At 37.0% G+C, this 17,312-nt stretch overlaps 2 protein-coding genes across 2 annotated transcripts; both read left to right on the top strand.

Moving 5' to 3' along the window:
- Positions 1 to 505: 505 nt before the first annotated feature.
- On the top strand, positions 506 to 2,101 carry LOC131020224 (loganic acid O-methyltransferase-like). Its single transcript, XM_057948921.1, has 2 exons — positions 506 to 624; positions 1,088 to 2,101. Exons 1-2 carry the CDS (start codon positions 556 to 558, stop codon positions 2,036 to 2,038), a joined length of 1,020 nt encoding a protein of 339 aa, XP_057804904.1. The 5' UTR covers positions 506 to 555; the 3' UTR covers positions 2,039 to 2,101.
- Positions 2,102 to 8,487: 6,386 nt separating this feature from the next.
- On the top strand, positions 8,488 to 16,810 carry LOC131020223 (loganic acid O-methyltransferase-like). The gene is made up of 4 exons (XM_057948920.1): positions 8,488 to 8,746; positions 10,375 to 10,471; positions 15,350 to 15,503; positions 15,685 to 16,810. Exons 3-4 carry the CDS (start codon positions 15,435 to 15,437, stop codon positions 16,633 to 16,635), a joined length of 1,020 nt encoding a protein of 339 aa, XP_057804903.1. The 5' UTR covers positions 8,488 to 8,746; positions 10,375 to 10,471; positions 15,350 to 15,434; the 3' UTR covers positions 16,636 to 16,810.
- The last annotated feature ends 502 nt before the right edge of the window (positions 16,811 to 17,312 follow it).

Below are 17,312 nucleotides of genomic sequence, written 5' to 3'. Positions count from 1 at the left end.
GGTGTGTCCACGTCTGCAAATTCCAGGAGACACGTCATCTAGAATTTAAGTGATGGTCAATACATGTGCGAATTGCAATTAAATCGAAAGATGGTGTATTGTAGAGCCATTTTTAAAGGTCGTGTGCAAAATGCAAATTCAGTGATAGTTCGTGTATTTTCTGGCTATTAACGTTTTTTTTTAAATAATTCACATATACTTATATTTAATAATTATAATTATTTATCTAAATATTAATTAATTTTAATGATTATCATGCATCTCACAAAGACATAAAAATTACTTCGAATCCAACTGTTTGTGCCCTGAAGTTCCGGCAAACGAAAAATATAAAAAGTCAATTCTACTGAACTGAACAAGGTGAGGCGGCTAAGGCCATAATACCGCCGAGAAAAAAAAGTTGAACGACCAAATTCTGACTTTCAAAAATTAGTACTTAATTTGTTGCTGTTATATACAAGACCCCATAACTCATAATTAATCAGCCATAGCATAATTTTACATCATCAATAAAAATAGAAAAGAAAAAAAAAGCTCAATATAGAGAGAGAGGCAATGGGGGAAACCTTCCCAATGAAAGGTGGAGATGATGCCCACAGCTACTCCAAAAACTCCCGCTATCAGGTAACACTATATCATCCAAGTTTTAATTCATACTTCACTTTTATTAACATATGTCTATGTGCACTTAATGATACTCTAAGTGCTCATTTGATTCAAATAGATGATTAATGAAAAGATAATGAAATCAAATAAATGAATGAAATTGTAACAATAACTATTATTTTTATTCAGTAATGAATTTCCTTTCTTTTTGTTTTCCCTCTATTATGAGGGGTAACAAATTGAGTGATTGGGATACTCCTCAAATAAGGATAATAGTTAACTCATTACTCAAACCAAAAAACAAATAATGGATTCAATTAATTGAATCACTTTCCAACCTCCAAAAACACCCAACCAAACATAGACTAAATATATATAGAGTCGATATATCGTGGATTCCAACTGCAATTGTATAAATTATGTATGGTGCGATGATCATATAAACCTGATCTGATTACAAATACTCCATAAATTGGTGCAGAAATTAGCTTCTGACACCGTCAAGGAAATGATCCAAGAGGCAGTGAGTGAGTATCTAGCCACAGAATCAATGTCGAGCAGAGTGACAATAGCAGACTTGGGGTGTTCCGTCGGCTTAAACACATTCTTTGCAGTTCAAAATCTGATGGAAGCAGTTGAAGCCAAGTGGTCTTCCAAAAACAAGCTGGAATTCCAAGTATTCTTCAACGACCACTCGGCCAATGATTTCAACACGCTCTTCACCTCCCTCCCACCAGACAGGCAGTACCACGCAGCCGGAGTGCCCGGCTCGTTCCATGGCCGCCTTTTCCCCTGTAACTCCATCACCGTGGCATATTCCTCGCAGTCTCTCCACTGGCTCTCCAAGCAGCCTCAAGGGCTACATAATGAGGGCAGGATTCACGGCTCCGGCGCGCCTGAGCACGTGGCCAGAGCCTACTCGGATCAGTTTGAGAAGGATTTAGGAGATTTTATGAGTGCAAGAGCGGAGGAGATTGTGAATGGAGGGCTTATGTTTCTCCTCATGCCTGGAACTCCTGAAGGAGTCCCCCAGACTGAGCTGAGTGCCATCTTTGATTACTATGGCTATACCCTAATGGATTTAGCTAAGGAGGGAGTTGTGGAGAAAAGCGCCATAGACGCGTTCAACTTGCCCATCCATATACCCACACTAGAGGAGATGAGGAAAGTGATAGAGAAGAATGGGCATTTTAGCATTGAGAGAATAGAATTAATAAATCCCAAGGCAGGGATTGAGGAAGCGCTTGATGCAGCTACTGTGTTAGTGCACATGAGAGCTGCAATGGAGGGAGTTTTCACCGCCCACTTTGGAGCTTCCGTCGTGGACAAAATGTTTGCCAACGTTTTACCAAAGGCTCCACAAATTTCACACTGCTTCCAGGCTCTCCATAATATTCATAATCAGCTTTTTCTTGTGCTCACCCGCAAATAATTCAACTTTTACTTGTTATATGTATTTTGAATTTCTGCATCAATAAATACCAACTCCTGCTTTGGTCATACCCATTTTACTCTGATACCAATGGATTATTAAGAGGGTGTTTAGAAGCTTATAAGCTCCTTCAAAACTCCTAAACAATTTATAAGCTCCCCAAAAAATAAATTTCTCTACTCCAATTTATTATTTTATAATCTCATATGCAATTCTAGGGATGGCAACGGGCCGGATCTGGACCGGATTTCATCAATACCAGATCCAGATTCGTTTTAATTTATGGGATACAGATCCGCCCCAAATCCAACGAATCTGAAAGTTTGGGATCCAGATCCAGATTCGTCAGATCCGCGGGTCCAGATCCATGGATCTACTGTTTTTAAATTAAATTTAAAAATAAAAGTCACAAAATCAACAATATCTAGTTTCCAACATAAAAAATATTGCACAAAACATATTCATGCAATACAAAGTCTCAACATATAAAAATAAGTCACTAAAAATTAAAAATAACAAATCTCATGCTCAAGTCAATGATATTAAAGTCTTCCAAATTACATTTCCTAATAAAAAAAGTCTCCATCATGCATCCATGGTATAGCTATTGTAGGAGAATTTAGGGTTTCTTTCAAGACATAATGTATTTTTTATAATTTTTAATATATTTAATATTATTAATAAAATAAATATAAAATATAAAAAATATATATTAAATAAAATGGATCCACGGATCGGATTTGGGTCGGATCCAGATCTAAAATTTCAAGATCCAGATCTAGATCTGTTTTAAAAATTAAGACCCAGATCCATCGAGTTCAAAAAATTGAGATCCAGACCCTGAACTACGGATCTGGACCGGGTCCAAGATCCACTGACATCCATATTCCCTATATGCAACAATCATTTTACAAATATTTTTCAACTATAATTTATTATTTTCATCATATATCATTCAAGTTCATTTCTCTTCGATTTTCTCTCTCTAGCCAAAAAAAATTCTCTCTAGCTTATAAGCTCAATATTATCCAAACACTTTGACAACTTATAAGCTTTTAAAAATTACTCCCTCCGTCCCACTGTATGTGAGACCTTTTTTTTTGACACGAAAATTAAGAAAAGTGTATTTTGTTTGTAGGTGAAAAAGTGAAAATGTGTTTAAAGGGTAAAATCTTTACCAAAAAAGAAAATAGTCTCACTTACAGTGGGACACCTTAAATAGAAAGAGTCTCAGATACAGTGAGACAGAGGGAGTACATCTTATAAGCTTTTGAAACATCTTATAAGCTCTTTTAAAATAATTTAGCTTAGCCAAACACCCTCTAAGTCCGGATACTAAATATTGTTTGTCATTTTCTAGTCACAAATTAAAGTGAAAAAGCTAGCCCTAACAGAACACAATGTCAATTGGATAAAAAATATGTATATATGTGTGTGTTATATATAGCATCATATATGTTGATCAACTGCAGCTTATCATCGGCGTTGCTTCGTTGTGCCACATAAATATTTATAAGAGGCAAATCTTTTTATAGCCATGTTTCATGATAAAATTGAGGTTTATTATAAAATAAAAAGAAAAAAAATCCCTTGAAAGCACAATAACGCAAACTAGGGACACGAAACTCGAAAGGAAATCGTGAGCTAAAGAAACCTAATCAAAAGAAATCAAAACAAGCCACGCATATCACGATAATCATCCATCTCATTCGATCAACGTTCATGAGCAATATTATTCATTGCACGCATACTAACATTATTGCTAAGATCAACCACAATAAATCAAAAACAGAAAAACAACAATAAATCAGGAACAAGAGTTTTATATCCAACAATAAATGAGAAACAAAGGGAAACCAGAAATCAAATTTAATTTTGGCCCTTTTTGTTTCAAAATAAAAAATTCAAATGTAATCAAAATTAAAATTAAATTAAAAAATCAAAATCAGATCCTTATTGTTTCAAAATCAAAAAATCAAATCTAATCAAAATCGAAATCAAATAATCAAAATCTGGGGCTTTCAAGAACCACCGCCTCTGAAAAGGGCTCCCTTGGCCGACTGCGCTAGGGTGGAGGCGGCACTACTGTGGACGCTGAACAAGGGTCGAGGCACTACATTGGAGGGAGGCGGTGGCCACATATTAGCTTCAGATCTACAGATTGGCTTAAGATTTGCTCGCCGTGCAGGGAAGGGAAAGGGGGGAGAGAAGCGGTGGAGAGGCGGAGTGGGTTTTAAGAAGGTAGTGGCCACATATTATTTTTAAATTTTACCGACGGAATTGTTAGTGACGAAAAATAATCCGTCGTTAAATATTATTATTATTATTATTATTATTATTTTTATTTATTTTTTTAAATTATTTTTTAATTAATCCGTCGGTAAATATTATTAATTTTTTTTGTTATTTTTATTTTATTTTTCAAAAAATATATATTTTTTATTTTTAATTAATATTATATTTTATTCTTATTTTTAAATTATAGAGAATATTTTATAATTTATTGTTATTTTCAACAATAATATTTTCTTTTTTTAATTAACGATAATATTAATTTTTTTATTATTTTAAATTCGAACGTATATTTACCGTCATTCTTTCGTTGGCACCACAAGTCTTAGATATCATCTCGACATATTCTAAGGTTATGAATAAATGATACTCCCTCCGTCCCAATAAATGTGGCCACATTTTCATTTTGGTTTGTCCCATTAAAAGTGGCCACTTTCCAAAATAGGAAAGATTTGGACTTAATTAAGCCTATTAAATTAAATTTAAGTAAACTCTTAATTAAACCTATTTTCTCTCTCCTATTTTCCTTTCTCATCTATTTCTCTCTTCCTCAATCGGTCTTCTCACCGCCTTCTTCTCTGGCCATCTCAGCCGCTGGCGAGGCTGCGTCCGGTGTCGTTGTGGCCTCAAGGCCGGCGTTGCTTCGCTTTAGCCTGACATCTCTCCCTCTCGCTCCTTCTTCCTCCCTCTGTTTCTCGCCTACAACACACACACATACACAAAATCGCACTGCTCTTCATAAATTCGGAGTCGCGCCGCCGCCGCGTCTCTGTAATTCCGACAAGAGAGCGAGCCCTAGCCCTGAGGGTGGTCGCGATTTGGGGGTGGCGAGCCCTAGATCTGAGGATGGCGAGCCCTAGATCTGAGGGTGGCCGCATCTCATTCTTCCTCCCTCTGTTGGTTCGCTTGTGAAGGTGAGGGGTGAGCGGCGACCGCCGTCATCGTTGCCATCGCTCCAGGCAAGCCACTGCCCTCTCTCTTCCTCACTCTTCCCCAAGATCATCCATGCTTCGTGCAGGGTGTTCTCTTAACCGTAAGCCACGAAAGTTGGATGCATCCCCCGGATCATCCATGCTCCGTGCAGGGTGTTCTCTTAACCATAAGCCACGAAAGTTAGGCGGGTCCCTCTGACCGACTATGCTCCGTGCAGGGTGTTTTATCTTAACCGTAAGCCACGAAAGTTAGGCGGGTTCCTTTGACCGTCTATGCTCCGTGCAGGGTGTTCTCTTAATCGTAAGCCGCGAAAGTTGGATGCATCCCTCAGATCATCCGTGCTCCGCGCAGAGGGTTTTTTCTTAATCGTAAGCCGCGAAAGTTAGCTGGGTCCCTATGACCAGCTATGCTCCGCGCAGAGTATTCCAACCAGCATGAGGGGAGGGGAGGAGAAACGCATACAAAGGAAGAGTCAGAGCAACAAAAGGAAAAAAAACAAAGTAAAACATGCTAAAAAGAAGTCAGAGCCACGAGGATCAGAGGAATCATCAACATCATAACAACACCACACGCCACTAGTTGAACAAAGAGAACACTGTTCAACTAGACCAGGGGGAGTAGCTGATGAGGACTGGAATATTCATCGGCGTTGTGCTTAGTAATCCAAGCCTATTTTACCTTATTATTATTATTGTTACTGTTATTATTATTGTCTGATAAAATAAACACGCCAGATCGTGCCTATATATATATATGGGCCACTCCAATGAGACCCCCCTAATTTTAGTGAGATCTAGGGCACGATTTGATGCGTTTATTTTATCAATCATATGACTGATATTGTATTTGGAGAGAGATTTTTTTTCGCAGGGTTCGAATCCTGGAAGGAGCAGAATATTTTAAATTTTGTTATTCATCAGTATATACTGTTCATCAGTATATACTGCCTTGTTCATCAGTATATATATCTTATTCATTACCAATTTTTTAAATTTTGTTTTTCATTAGTATATACATCTTGTTCGTTATATATATGTCTTGTTCATTAGTATTATATGTCTTATTCATTATCCTCATTGATGAGGAGTGATATATGCAGAGTAGGGAAATGATGCAAATCAGAGGAATCGACCCCACCAGCGGAACAAGTATGGCAGAAGAAACACACCCGTCAGAGGAATCATCCTCACCAGAGGAGTCATACTTGCCAGAGGAACCATTCTCACCAGAGGAATCTCATTCACCAGAGACATCTTACCCACCAGAGGAATGACTCTTGCCAGAGGAATCATGTTGGCCAGAGGAGTCATCCTTGCCAGAAGAGTCATCTCCACCCGAGAAGCTACATCTGGCAGAAGAACCGTTCTCGCCAGAGGAATGCTCTTCATCAGCGAAGTCACTAGAAACACGAGAGAGTTCCCGCGTGAAGACGAGATTACCATCCTATCCTTCGACCACGCAAGGCGCATGCGTGGGCATTGATTTTACTATTTTGCCCCCTATGTAGTATATAAATAGAACCTTAGCTCGTACATTGTAACTACGTTATCTCTCACTTTCAAATACAGCAGCAAATTCTCCCTTGTGTTCTAGTATTCCAACTGTTTTCTTCGTCTTTTTCAGCTAATCAAACTAGGTATAATTTATGCTTATCGTTTTAGATTAGGTGTTGGTCCTTGATTCACCAACTGGCGCCGTCTGTGGGAAGGCTACTGAGTTAGGATGTGAGTTTATGGACGCCGGCGCATGCAGATCTGAAATTCCAATCGGGTTTGCGTGTGTCGGTACCATTTGTGCCGATAATTCGGACACCCAGATGATTGCGAGCTGTTAATTACGTTTTTTCGGGTTGATGTGCTTTTAATTCTTTACGATCTGTGTTTAATTATGTCTTTGGTGCATGGGGAAAGGTGGCGAAAGTCGTAAATCATGAATTGGGGGGATATGCGTTTATTTACTGATTGATCGGTTTAATTATGGGTGAATACAATGTTTCTTCGTAGAAATCGGGATTTTATTTATAGATCTGATGTTTATACCGGTGAATTGTGGAGTATCGCTCTGTTTCTGCTTGAATTGGGTGTTGGTTGACGATTTATGGGGTTTCGCTTCGGTAGAATGTTGGTCAGCACTCCATTTTTTGCTGCGATTGAGCTTGTGTTGTTGATTTGTGGATGTTTTTCGTTTAAGGGTAATAATTGTCGATATTTTTCGTGTTTTTGTGGATAATCTTCGTTTTCTATCGGTGGATTATGGGGTAATGATCTGTTTATGTGATGATTGGGTTTGCACTGTTAATTTGCGGCTATGTTTCGACTGAGGGTGATAATTATTGGTGTGCTCCATGTTTTCTTCGACTAATCCTCGTTCAATGCCCTGTTTAGCGCGTTATATTACTAATCCGGCTGATTGCCATGATAACTCTGTTGTTTTTGGGTTTTTGCGGTTAAAATAGCACACGATCGTGGTAATTTCGGGTTATGATGTTCGTTTTTCGCAGGGTTCGAATCCTGGAAGGAGCAGAATATTTTAAATTTTGTTATTCATCAGTATATACTGTTCATCAGTATATACTGCCTTGTTCATCAGTATATATATCTTATTCATTACCAATTTTTTAAATTTTGTTTTTCATTAGTATATACATCTTGTTCGTTATATATATGTCTTGTTCATTAGTATTATATGTCTTATTCATTATCCTCATGTTACACGAAAAATATGGGTTCTCACTTGTAATACCCCGAATTTTCCTTAATAAGGATTTTAGAATAATTATTGAATCTAGAATTAAGTCGATTCGCACCCCGGAGAAAATTTATTTTAATTTCGATAAATGGTTTGTTAAAATTTTGAAGCAAAAATCAAACTTTATGCTTTGCATAATTTTGATGATACTATATGGCTATGGTCTAAATTTTTTACATGGAATAAATATTTCATGAGATTTAGCAATATTTTTGAAATTCATTAGTCAAAGATTCAGAATTTTTAATTAGGCTTTTGAGTAGAATTTATTCATTTCAAATTTGATTTACGGGCCTTATTTAATTAAGGTATGGATCCAATTCTTTCATCTGGGCCGGATTATCTTATTTATGGATTTTTAAAAGCCCATTTTCAAAGCCCAATTGAGTTTTTATATTCTTGGAGCTCAAGTTTTTCAAACAGATATTTTCTTACTACCACATTATTTATTGAATGGAATTCAGAATCTCAAATGTCCACGTAGCTTAGTTTCCTCCTACTTAACACCCCCAATCTTTCAGCTTCTTCAACCACAAATTAGCTGATTTCATTCTCCTTCAAAACAACTCAGTCCATCGCATTCCCCAGCAAACTTCTATCTCTCATATCTCAATTTCAAGAACTCTCACAATCGCTCCAGAATACCTGCAAGTATTTATAATCTACCAAATCAACAGTTCTTCCACAACCCATTCTCGGCCATAAATTCAAGAAACCGAAATTATTTTCACATAGGTAAACCAACTCACATATTCATGCCATAATCAGTAATCTATTTCATAAAGAACCATCACATTAACAAGGAATCTTGAAACAGAAAGCAAGAGAAGTATGGCATATAAATTGACTTTGCATATATAATGTATGCCTGCATATACACGTGCATTTTTCTGCAAATCAGTTAGTTAAAGCATTTAGAATAAATGAATCTATTTGTCTTGTGTATGTTGGTGTGTGAGGTTGTTGCTGGGGTTGTGAGTCGAGGGAGGAACGGCGGCGGCAGTGGCGGCCTGAGGCTTCCGCTGTTGCGGCCGAGAGAGAGAAAGAGGGGAGTCCACTACAGTTCGGAAAGGGAAGACGGAGGCTGCGGTGTCGGTTGGAGTAGCAGAGGAGGGAGACGGTGGATGGGTAGGCAGGAGCTTAGGGTTTTCGATAATTTTTGGGGATTTTTGTATCTTATAAAGAGAAAAGAGATGAGTGAGAAGAGGGAGACACTGGAGGGTGGTGGCCGGTGATGGTGGCCGGATTTGAGGAGGGAGGCGGCGGCGACTTTGAGGATTTAGGATTTCTGTATTTGGGGTTTTTGCAGGAGAATTGGATAGAGACGGAGAAAGATAGAGAGAGATGAAGGTGGCGGTGGTAAACCGGCGACGCGCCGGATTTGTGGGAGGCAGAGGCGGAGGCGGCGGCGGCGTGAGGTGAGCAAAGGAGGGAGACACCGAATGGGAGAGTGAGAGAGTGAGGTCTTGTGTCTGTGTGTGTGCGTTGAGATAAAGGAGAAGAGATGAGAGATTGATGAGTTGAGTTGGGCTCCAACATTGGGCCTCTAATTTAATTAAGTGGGCTGCACTTTTATAACTTGGGCTATGAATTATATTTTGGGCTGTATTTTTGTATGAAGAGAGCCTCTTATTAAATTACTAATTGGGCCATGAATTTACTTATTTGTGAATTGAATTTTTAAAGTAAAAGCTGAGCAAGGGTATTATTGAAACCCTTAGCCAAGAAAAATGATTTTCAAGTTTATGTTGAATTTATGAAAACTCGGGTGTTGCGAATTTAGTTAGAAAATGATGACAAGTCATGAAGGTTAAGCTTGATTTTAGGACTATGAGTTTAAGTTGAGAACTTATCTTGTAGGTCCTACAGAAGAGGATATTTAGGCTCTTGATAAGCTAAGTTATATTATTTGGATTTTCTCCAAATCAGGTGAGGCTTTATTTATGAAATGTATGTTTGAGCTAATAAGCTCGGTTTTATGTAAAGTTAAAGTTGATGGTTCATGCTTAAAATGTTTTTGCTCTCTATTGGTTATTGCTTCTACTAGAACATTGTTGGCTCTGCCAACCAGAACATTGTTAGCTCTGCTAACCAGAATTATGTACGTACACCAGAACCTGTTGTCTCGAACAGATTCGGTGACAACCAGTTGTAGATAGCATGCCCAGTAGATGGCCAGGAAAATATGAGCTTAGATTATTTTAGTATGCATGGAATGACTCACTTTAAAAACATTTTGTGTTATACTGTTTAAGGCATGAATTATCTTTTTCAGTAAATGATTTTTAAAATATTTTTAAATGGCTCAACCCACTGAGTAAACTAGTACTCAGCCCTGCAATTGTTTTCAAAACCTTTTGCAGATTGAGCAGCTGGTGGTGATGTGCGAGGCTGAGGAAAGGTTGTTGATGTAATATTGGAGAACACTCTGTTTTACTTCTGCTGGAATAAATTCACTTGGTGAATATAATCTTATGCCTAACTATACTTTAAATCATTTTAATCTGGATTCCATTTTCAATCGTTTTCCCAAGTGATTGTTATTCTGCACATATATTATATGCCTAATATGAAATGTTGTTTTGGGCTCAGACCTTCGAACTTTCGATCCTATTAGGGAGAACAATTATATCATAATATCATGCTTATTACCTTTGGAATATGACATATTTTTCAATTGATGAAATGATGCCCGGCTCTATTGGCCTATTACCCATTTAATTCAAATAAAGTTTAGTAGTTTCGTCACATAGCCCATTTCTTATTCTCCCGGAAAATCGGGGTTGTCACATCACTGGAGCGCGCTCCTATATATATAGGGGTGGGCTAGAATAAAAACACTCTTAAATGTATAAAATATAAACGTTTCTTAATGTACGAATTTTATGTAGAACACGTATGAATTTATCCAACAGAGTTACGAATTGCGAAAAATAAATTTTTGTTACCTTTGGGATTCGAACTCAGGACCACGAATTCAACCAACATGATTACGAATCAACCGTAAATCTTGATGATCTAAGGGCTGAAAATCATTTATATTTTATACACTTAAGAGTGTTTTTATTCTAGCCCTCCTATATATATATATATATATATATATATAGGGAGAGGTTCAGGAAAGAACCATAAATAAAAAAAGAACGGAGAACCATTTTTAGCCATTCGATCATCAAGATCTACGGTGGATGTATCATCTTGTTGGATGAATGCAGATCCTGGGTTCGAATCCTGAAGGGAGCAATTTTTTTTATTTTTTTGAATGCATTAATTTTAACAGCGAATGCATTAATTTTTGCAGTGAATGCATTAGATTTGATGGTTCTCCCGTTCTCACAAATAATGTAGTTCTCTCCAGAACCACACCCTATATATATATATATATATATTTTATAATTTTTAAAATTTTAAATTATATAAAAATATCAACATATTACTATTATCTATAATTTAAATTAATTGGTGACAAAAAATATAATTAAAATTTGATTTAAAATAGTGTATAATAATGATATTATTAATTTAATGAGTATAATATTATATTTAATAAATACTCCATTCGTCCACGAAAGAACTTCCTATCTTTTCTTTTTGGGACGTCCACAAAAGAACTTCTTACCTATTTTTGGACTATACCCCACCACTTATAATCCTCTTACTTTTCACTTTTCACAACTCTCAATATTAATTATAACACATTTTCACCACTCCCAATACACTCAACTACCTTTTATCCACTCTCAATACACTCAACAATATTTTTTCTTAAAACCCGTGTCACTCCCTCCTAGGAAGTTCTTTCATGGACGGAGGGAGTATTATATAATAATAATTAAAAATATATAGATGGTAAAGCAAATAATTTAAGTCGATCTGATTTTCAGTGAATAACACCAAATCATCTATATAACAAAATTAATTGTCGTTATTTAATAATTTTGGGCTGTTAAAAGTACAAACTATATTGTTATTAAAAGTTCATATTTAAATATATAGCTCAAAACTAATTAAAAATTAGATAAATTATGAATAATATAAAAAGAAAAATATAACAACAAATATGTTTATATAAATAAATAAGTAATTTGTACACATAATTAAATAAAACTATATAATATTTTGAATTCTAATTTTTGAATATAATTAGTTTTTTATTTACAAATTCATAGTATTAAAATTAATACAAATTTCCTTCTCCTTAATTGCATTAAAAAATAATATAATTTAAAAATATTTAAATTTAAAATAATTTTTTCAACACTGAATATTTTTTTTTTGTCATTACTTTTAAAGTAAAATAATTTTGGTGAGTAATTTTTAAGAAACAAAAGTCAGGTTGGGCTGCATTTTTTATTTATAGTTGTCCAATTTGTAGGCTTTTCTTTCTCTCTTGGAAGGACACAAACAATTTTTATAGGAGTTAATATATAAAACTATCCACTTTCATATTATAAAGATAAAAATTGTCCACTAAGATAAAAATAATAAAAACTGTCCACTTTTTGATTGAAAAGACAAAAATACCCTCCTTTAAATATATGCTCTCTCTCTCCACTTTCTTTCTCTCTCTTCTCAGTCACGGCCCTTCCCCCTTCTCTCTCTCTCTCTCTCCCTCCCTCCCTCCCTTCGATCTCAAATCGCCGCCTCTGCCTCGTCGCCTCCGCCATCTCCTGGTTCGCCCCCCGCCGCGAAGCGCCGCTGACCCCGGCCTTGTCGCCTCTGCCATCTTCTACTTCAACCCCCGCCGCCCAGGCCTCGGCGCGAGCGAGCTTGCCGCTGCTTGAGCTACCTCCGCGCCGATCGATTCTCTCCGATCGGAGATGGCGCTAGGGCTTCTGGTGTCAGAATTGAGCCACACCTCCGCGAGCGAGCCTGCCGCTGCTCGCGCTACCGCCGCGCCAATCGATCGAGCGCCGCCTGAAATTGCTGGCGAGGCAGCTCCTCCAGCGAAGTGAGCGAGCCTGCCGCTGCTCGCGCTACCGCCGCGCCAATCGATCGAGCGCCGCCTGAAATTGCTGGCGAGGCAGCTCCTCCAGCGAAGTCGTCGTTGACTGCCGTCGTTCTCCCTCTTTCTCATCTCCTCCGGCGACCACAGCTCCTGCTACAGCCGCCGCCCTCAACAATTCTCCCTATCTGCTCGAGCTCCAGCGCCTGAGCCCTAGCTCCCCCAAATCCAATCGCCCTCACCCCTACCCTTATCTCTCTCCGTCTGTGGCCGAACGGCAACGGCAGCGCCGCCGCGTCCCGGCCTCCCTCTGCTCTCTCAACCTCCAGCACCAACAACGGCTCTAGATCCTCTCCACCCGATCCAGAGGTAAGTTAATGAAATCCAGTTAGATTCGTCCAAGTTCGTGTTTAGCCTTGATTTGAATTGGATATGAATTCACTTGCTTCGGTTTTGTTGTCTTTCTTTCAAGGTTATCTGGCCTCGACTTGATTTGTTGGGATGATTGGATCTGTTCTTGAGATGTTGTGCTTTGGTTTGGATGAGTAATAGTGTAAGGGCATAGCAGAATTTGAGACATCTGTGAATGATTTTCGTTCTAAGATCTGTTGAGATTGTTGATTGGGAGGTTGAATGCTCAGATTGTTGATTCGAAGGAATTGTTGTATTTTGATTGTAGATTGAATTGATTCGGATAATATTTTGTTGTATTTTGATTGTTGATTTAGAGGAATTGATGTATTTTGATGGTAGATTGAGTTGTTGTATTTTGGTGTTGTACAACAATTTGATTCAACTGTATAATTATTTTTTTTAATGTTCTTAAATTCACAACCAAATTTATGAATTCACAACATATTTTTGAATTCACAACCACATCTATGAATTCACAACTTAATATTCTTAAATTCACAACCTGATCTATTAATTTACAACTAAAACTCGAATTCACAATCAAAATAAATTATAGTTATAGTTGTGAATTCAAACTTTGAAAACTCAAATTCACAACCAAAATAAATTCTAGTTGTGAATTCGACTGATTGTGAATTCACAACCAACATAAATCTGGTTGTGAATTAAATTTTGGTTGTGAATTCGTTTGGTTGTGAATTCACAACCAAAAAATTCTAGTTGTGAATTAAATTTTGGTTGTGAATTCGACTGGTTGTGAATTAAATTTTGGCTGTGAATTCAACTAGTTGTGAATTCACAAACAAAAAATTATGGTTGTGAATTCGACTGGTTGTGAATTCTCAATTCACAACTAGTGTGAATTCACAACCGAAAAATTTTGGTTGTGAATTCACACTGGTTGTGAATTGCGGGATTTTTTAAAGGAGTGATGTAAAGTGGACATTTTTTTAATTTTTAATGTGAAGGGTATTTTGGTAACAGTGGACATTTTTTAAGTTTTTTATTTTAGTGGACATTTTTTATCTTTACAATATGAAAGTGGCCATTTTAAAAATCCACTCTTTTTATAGTTTCTAATTACACTGCAAATAGTGCTACTATAAATAAAATAAAATAAAGGCAGCCGAACCTGACTTTTCTTTTTTTTAAAATTAGTCATTAAAATGATATGACAAAAACTGTCATTTAAAGAAAAAATATATAAGTATACTAACTTAACTTTCCAAGAAAGAAAGAAAAGTCTGCAAATAGTATACTACTATAAAAAAAGGCAGCCGAACCTGACTTTTGTTTCTTAAAATAAAATTTACTCATTTACAGTCTCAATTTAAGTGTCTTTTTCTTTACTATCCATTTTAAGTGTATTATCTCATTTTAAAAAAACATTAGATCTATTAGCTTACCATCTATATATTTGATTAATTAAGTGAGAATTTTTAAAGTTCACTTTGTTTTAACTATACACAACATAATTTACTAATTTAATTAACCTCCTTCAAAATAATTATACACAACACTTGAAATGAGACGAAGAGAATATTTAATTAATTGCTACTTTTCAGTTTACTGAAAATTCACTATGTTATGGACGACATGAGTCTTAATTAATAGAATGGTTGGTATTATTATAAGTGGTATAAATGTAATTTTAAATTGAGCAGTTATAAAGCGAAGTAAGAGTTCCATATATCAATATCAAATTTTGTAAATAATGGTGAATTGAAGAATAAGATGGTGAGTAATGTGAACCTTACTATTAACTGGTTGCACTGTGCAATTGGTTTCTGAATGACACTATTTCGACATACAAATGACACTTGAAGATCTCCAAGTGTCATTTGTATGTCGAAGTAGTGTCATTCGAAAATGTTCAAGTGTCATTTTTCGAATGAAGTAGTGTCATTCTGGAAACCAATTGCACAAGAGTATTTGTAAAAATAAATTTATCTTATTTTCGTAGTTTTTTGTTGAAGCAGGGAATACTATATATAAAACCCCAGAAGTGATGTTATGAAATAGCAAAGTTTTTTATATTAGAAATTCCCAAAGAAGAGAGAGGAAATGGGGGAAAGTTTTCCAATGAAAGGTGGAGATGGTGCTCACAGTTACGCCAAAAACTCCCAATATCAGGTTACACAATCACCCCAGATTTTGGATTTTCAATCATATTTCATCTTTACTTGTGCATAATTAATTTAAGCGTAGCTCGGTGCACCTACTGAAACCATATACTACTATAAATTTAGAAATTAAGAATTCCAAGTGCAATTAAGTTTAATATTTAAATGATTAATTACAAATTTGGATGCAGAAAGAAGCGTCGGATTCGGTGAAGGAAATGATCCGAGAAGTAGTGGTTGAGAAACTAGACACAGAATCAATGTCGAGCAGAGTGACGATAGCAGATTTGGGGTGTTCGGTTGGGCCGAACACATTCTTCGCAGTTGAGAATCTGATGGAAGCAGTTCAGACCAAGTCTTGTTCGAAAAACAAGGTGGAATTCCAAGTATTCTTCAACGATCACTCAGCCAATGATTTCAACACGCTCTTCGCCTCCCTCCCACCGGGCAGGCAGTACCACGCAGCCGGGGTGCCCGGCTCGTTCCACGGCCGCCTGTTCCCACGCAACTCCATCACTCTGGCGCACTCCTCCTACGCTCTGCAGTGGCTTTCCAAGCCGCCTCAAGGGGTGCGAAACGAGGGCAGAATTCACGGCTTGGGCGCGCCTGAGGAGGTGGGCAGGGCCTACTCGGATCAGTTTGAGAAGGATTTGGGAGATTTCATGAGTGCAAGAGCAGAGGAGATAGTGAGTGGAGGGCTCATGTTTCTCCTCATTCCTGCAGCTCCTGAGGGGGTCTCCCAGACTGACCCCACGGTCATCTTCGATTTCTATGGCTATACGCTAATGGATTTAGCCAAGGAGGGAGTTGTGGAGAAAAGCGCCATAGACGCGTTCAACTTGCCCATCCATATGGCCACAATAGGGGAGGTGCGGAAAGTGGTGGAGAAGAATGGGAGTTTTAGCATGGAGAGAATAGAGCTGAGCAAGGGCAAGGCGAGGAATGAGGAAGCGCTTGATGCAGCTAACGTGTTGGCGCACATGAGAGCTGGAATGGAGGGAGTTTTCAGCGCGCACTTTGGAGCTTCCGTCGCTCACAAAATGTTCACCAATGTTTTACGAAAGGCTCCACAAATTTCAGAATGCTTCCAAGCTCTCCATAATACTCCTAATCAGATCTTTCTTGTGCTCACCCGCAAATAATTCATCTTTACTTTGAATTTCTGCATCAATAAATATTGTTCATTCCCATTTTACTCCCATACCAATGGATGATTAAGTCCGGATTACTAAATATTGTTTATCATATGTATCATGTTTGTCATTTTCTAGTCACAAAACTGAAAAGGTATACAATTTCATGAATATATTGGAGAAACATGCGTTATATATCATGTTCAACTGCTGCTTATGATCGGCGTGCTGCTACTCATATGCTTTCATCACAAGTTTAATTAATTGACTAAATGATAATGAAGTGGCTTGCTACATACATATATAGTCAAGCTCTTGACTTGTACAATAACGGCATTTCAATGCTACTTTAATTTATTTGACTATTGAGGATTATATATACTTTAATTAATTTCTTAATATATTGTATTAAAATATATATCCACTATTACTTTAAGTTTAGTGTAAATATATATATGTATGGTCAAAAGTATAACTACTGCTCCCTCCACCCCAATTAACTTGATCGGTATTCATTTTCGAGTTGTTTCAACTAATTTAATCACTTTTTTTATATGACAAAAGTTTTTCCGTTTATTCACTTTTTCACTTACCATAATTGACACACTAAACACTAGTTTCTTAAAAGTTTTCAAAAAAAAAAGTGATCAAAACTAGCTGAGACGGGGGAGTAAAACTTATAAAGC

This window comes from Salvia miltiorrhiza, chromosome 4 (genome assembly GCF_028751815.1).
Source record: "Salvia miltiorrhiza cultivar Shanhuang (shh) chromosome 4, IMPLAD_Smil_shh, whole genome shotgun sequence".
Taxonomy (NCBI): domain Eukaryota; kingdom Viridiplantae; phylum Streptophyta; class Magnoliopsida; order Lamiales; family Lamiaceae; genus Salvia; species Salvia miltiorrhiza.
This window is presented reverse-complemented; position numbering and strand designations above follow the sequence as displayed.

Bases quoted from the DNA above. Each gene is read 5' to 3' on its own strand.
- LOC131020223 (XM_057948920.1), top strand. From the start codon at position 15,435: ATGGGGGAAAGTTTTCCAATGAAAGGTGGAGATGGTGCTCACAGTTAC. The intron at 15,504-15,684 runs GTTACACAATCA...ATTTGGATGCAG, and splicing joins CCAAAAACTCCCAATATCAG to AAAGAAGCGTCGGATTCGGT.
- LOC131020224 (XM_057948921.1), top strand. From the start codon at position 556: ATGGGGGAAACCTTCCCAATGAAAGGTGGAGATGATGCCCACAGCTAC. The intron at 625-1,087 runs GTAACACTATAT...AAATTGGTGCAG, and splicing joins CCAAAAACTCCCGCTATCAG to AAATTAGCTTCTGACACCGT.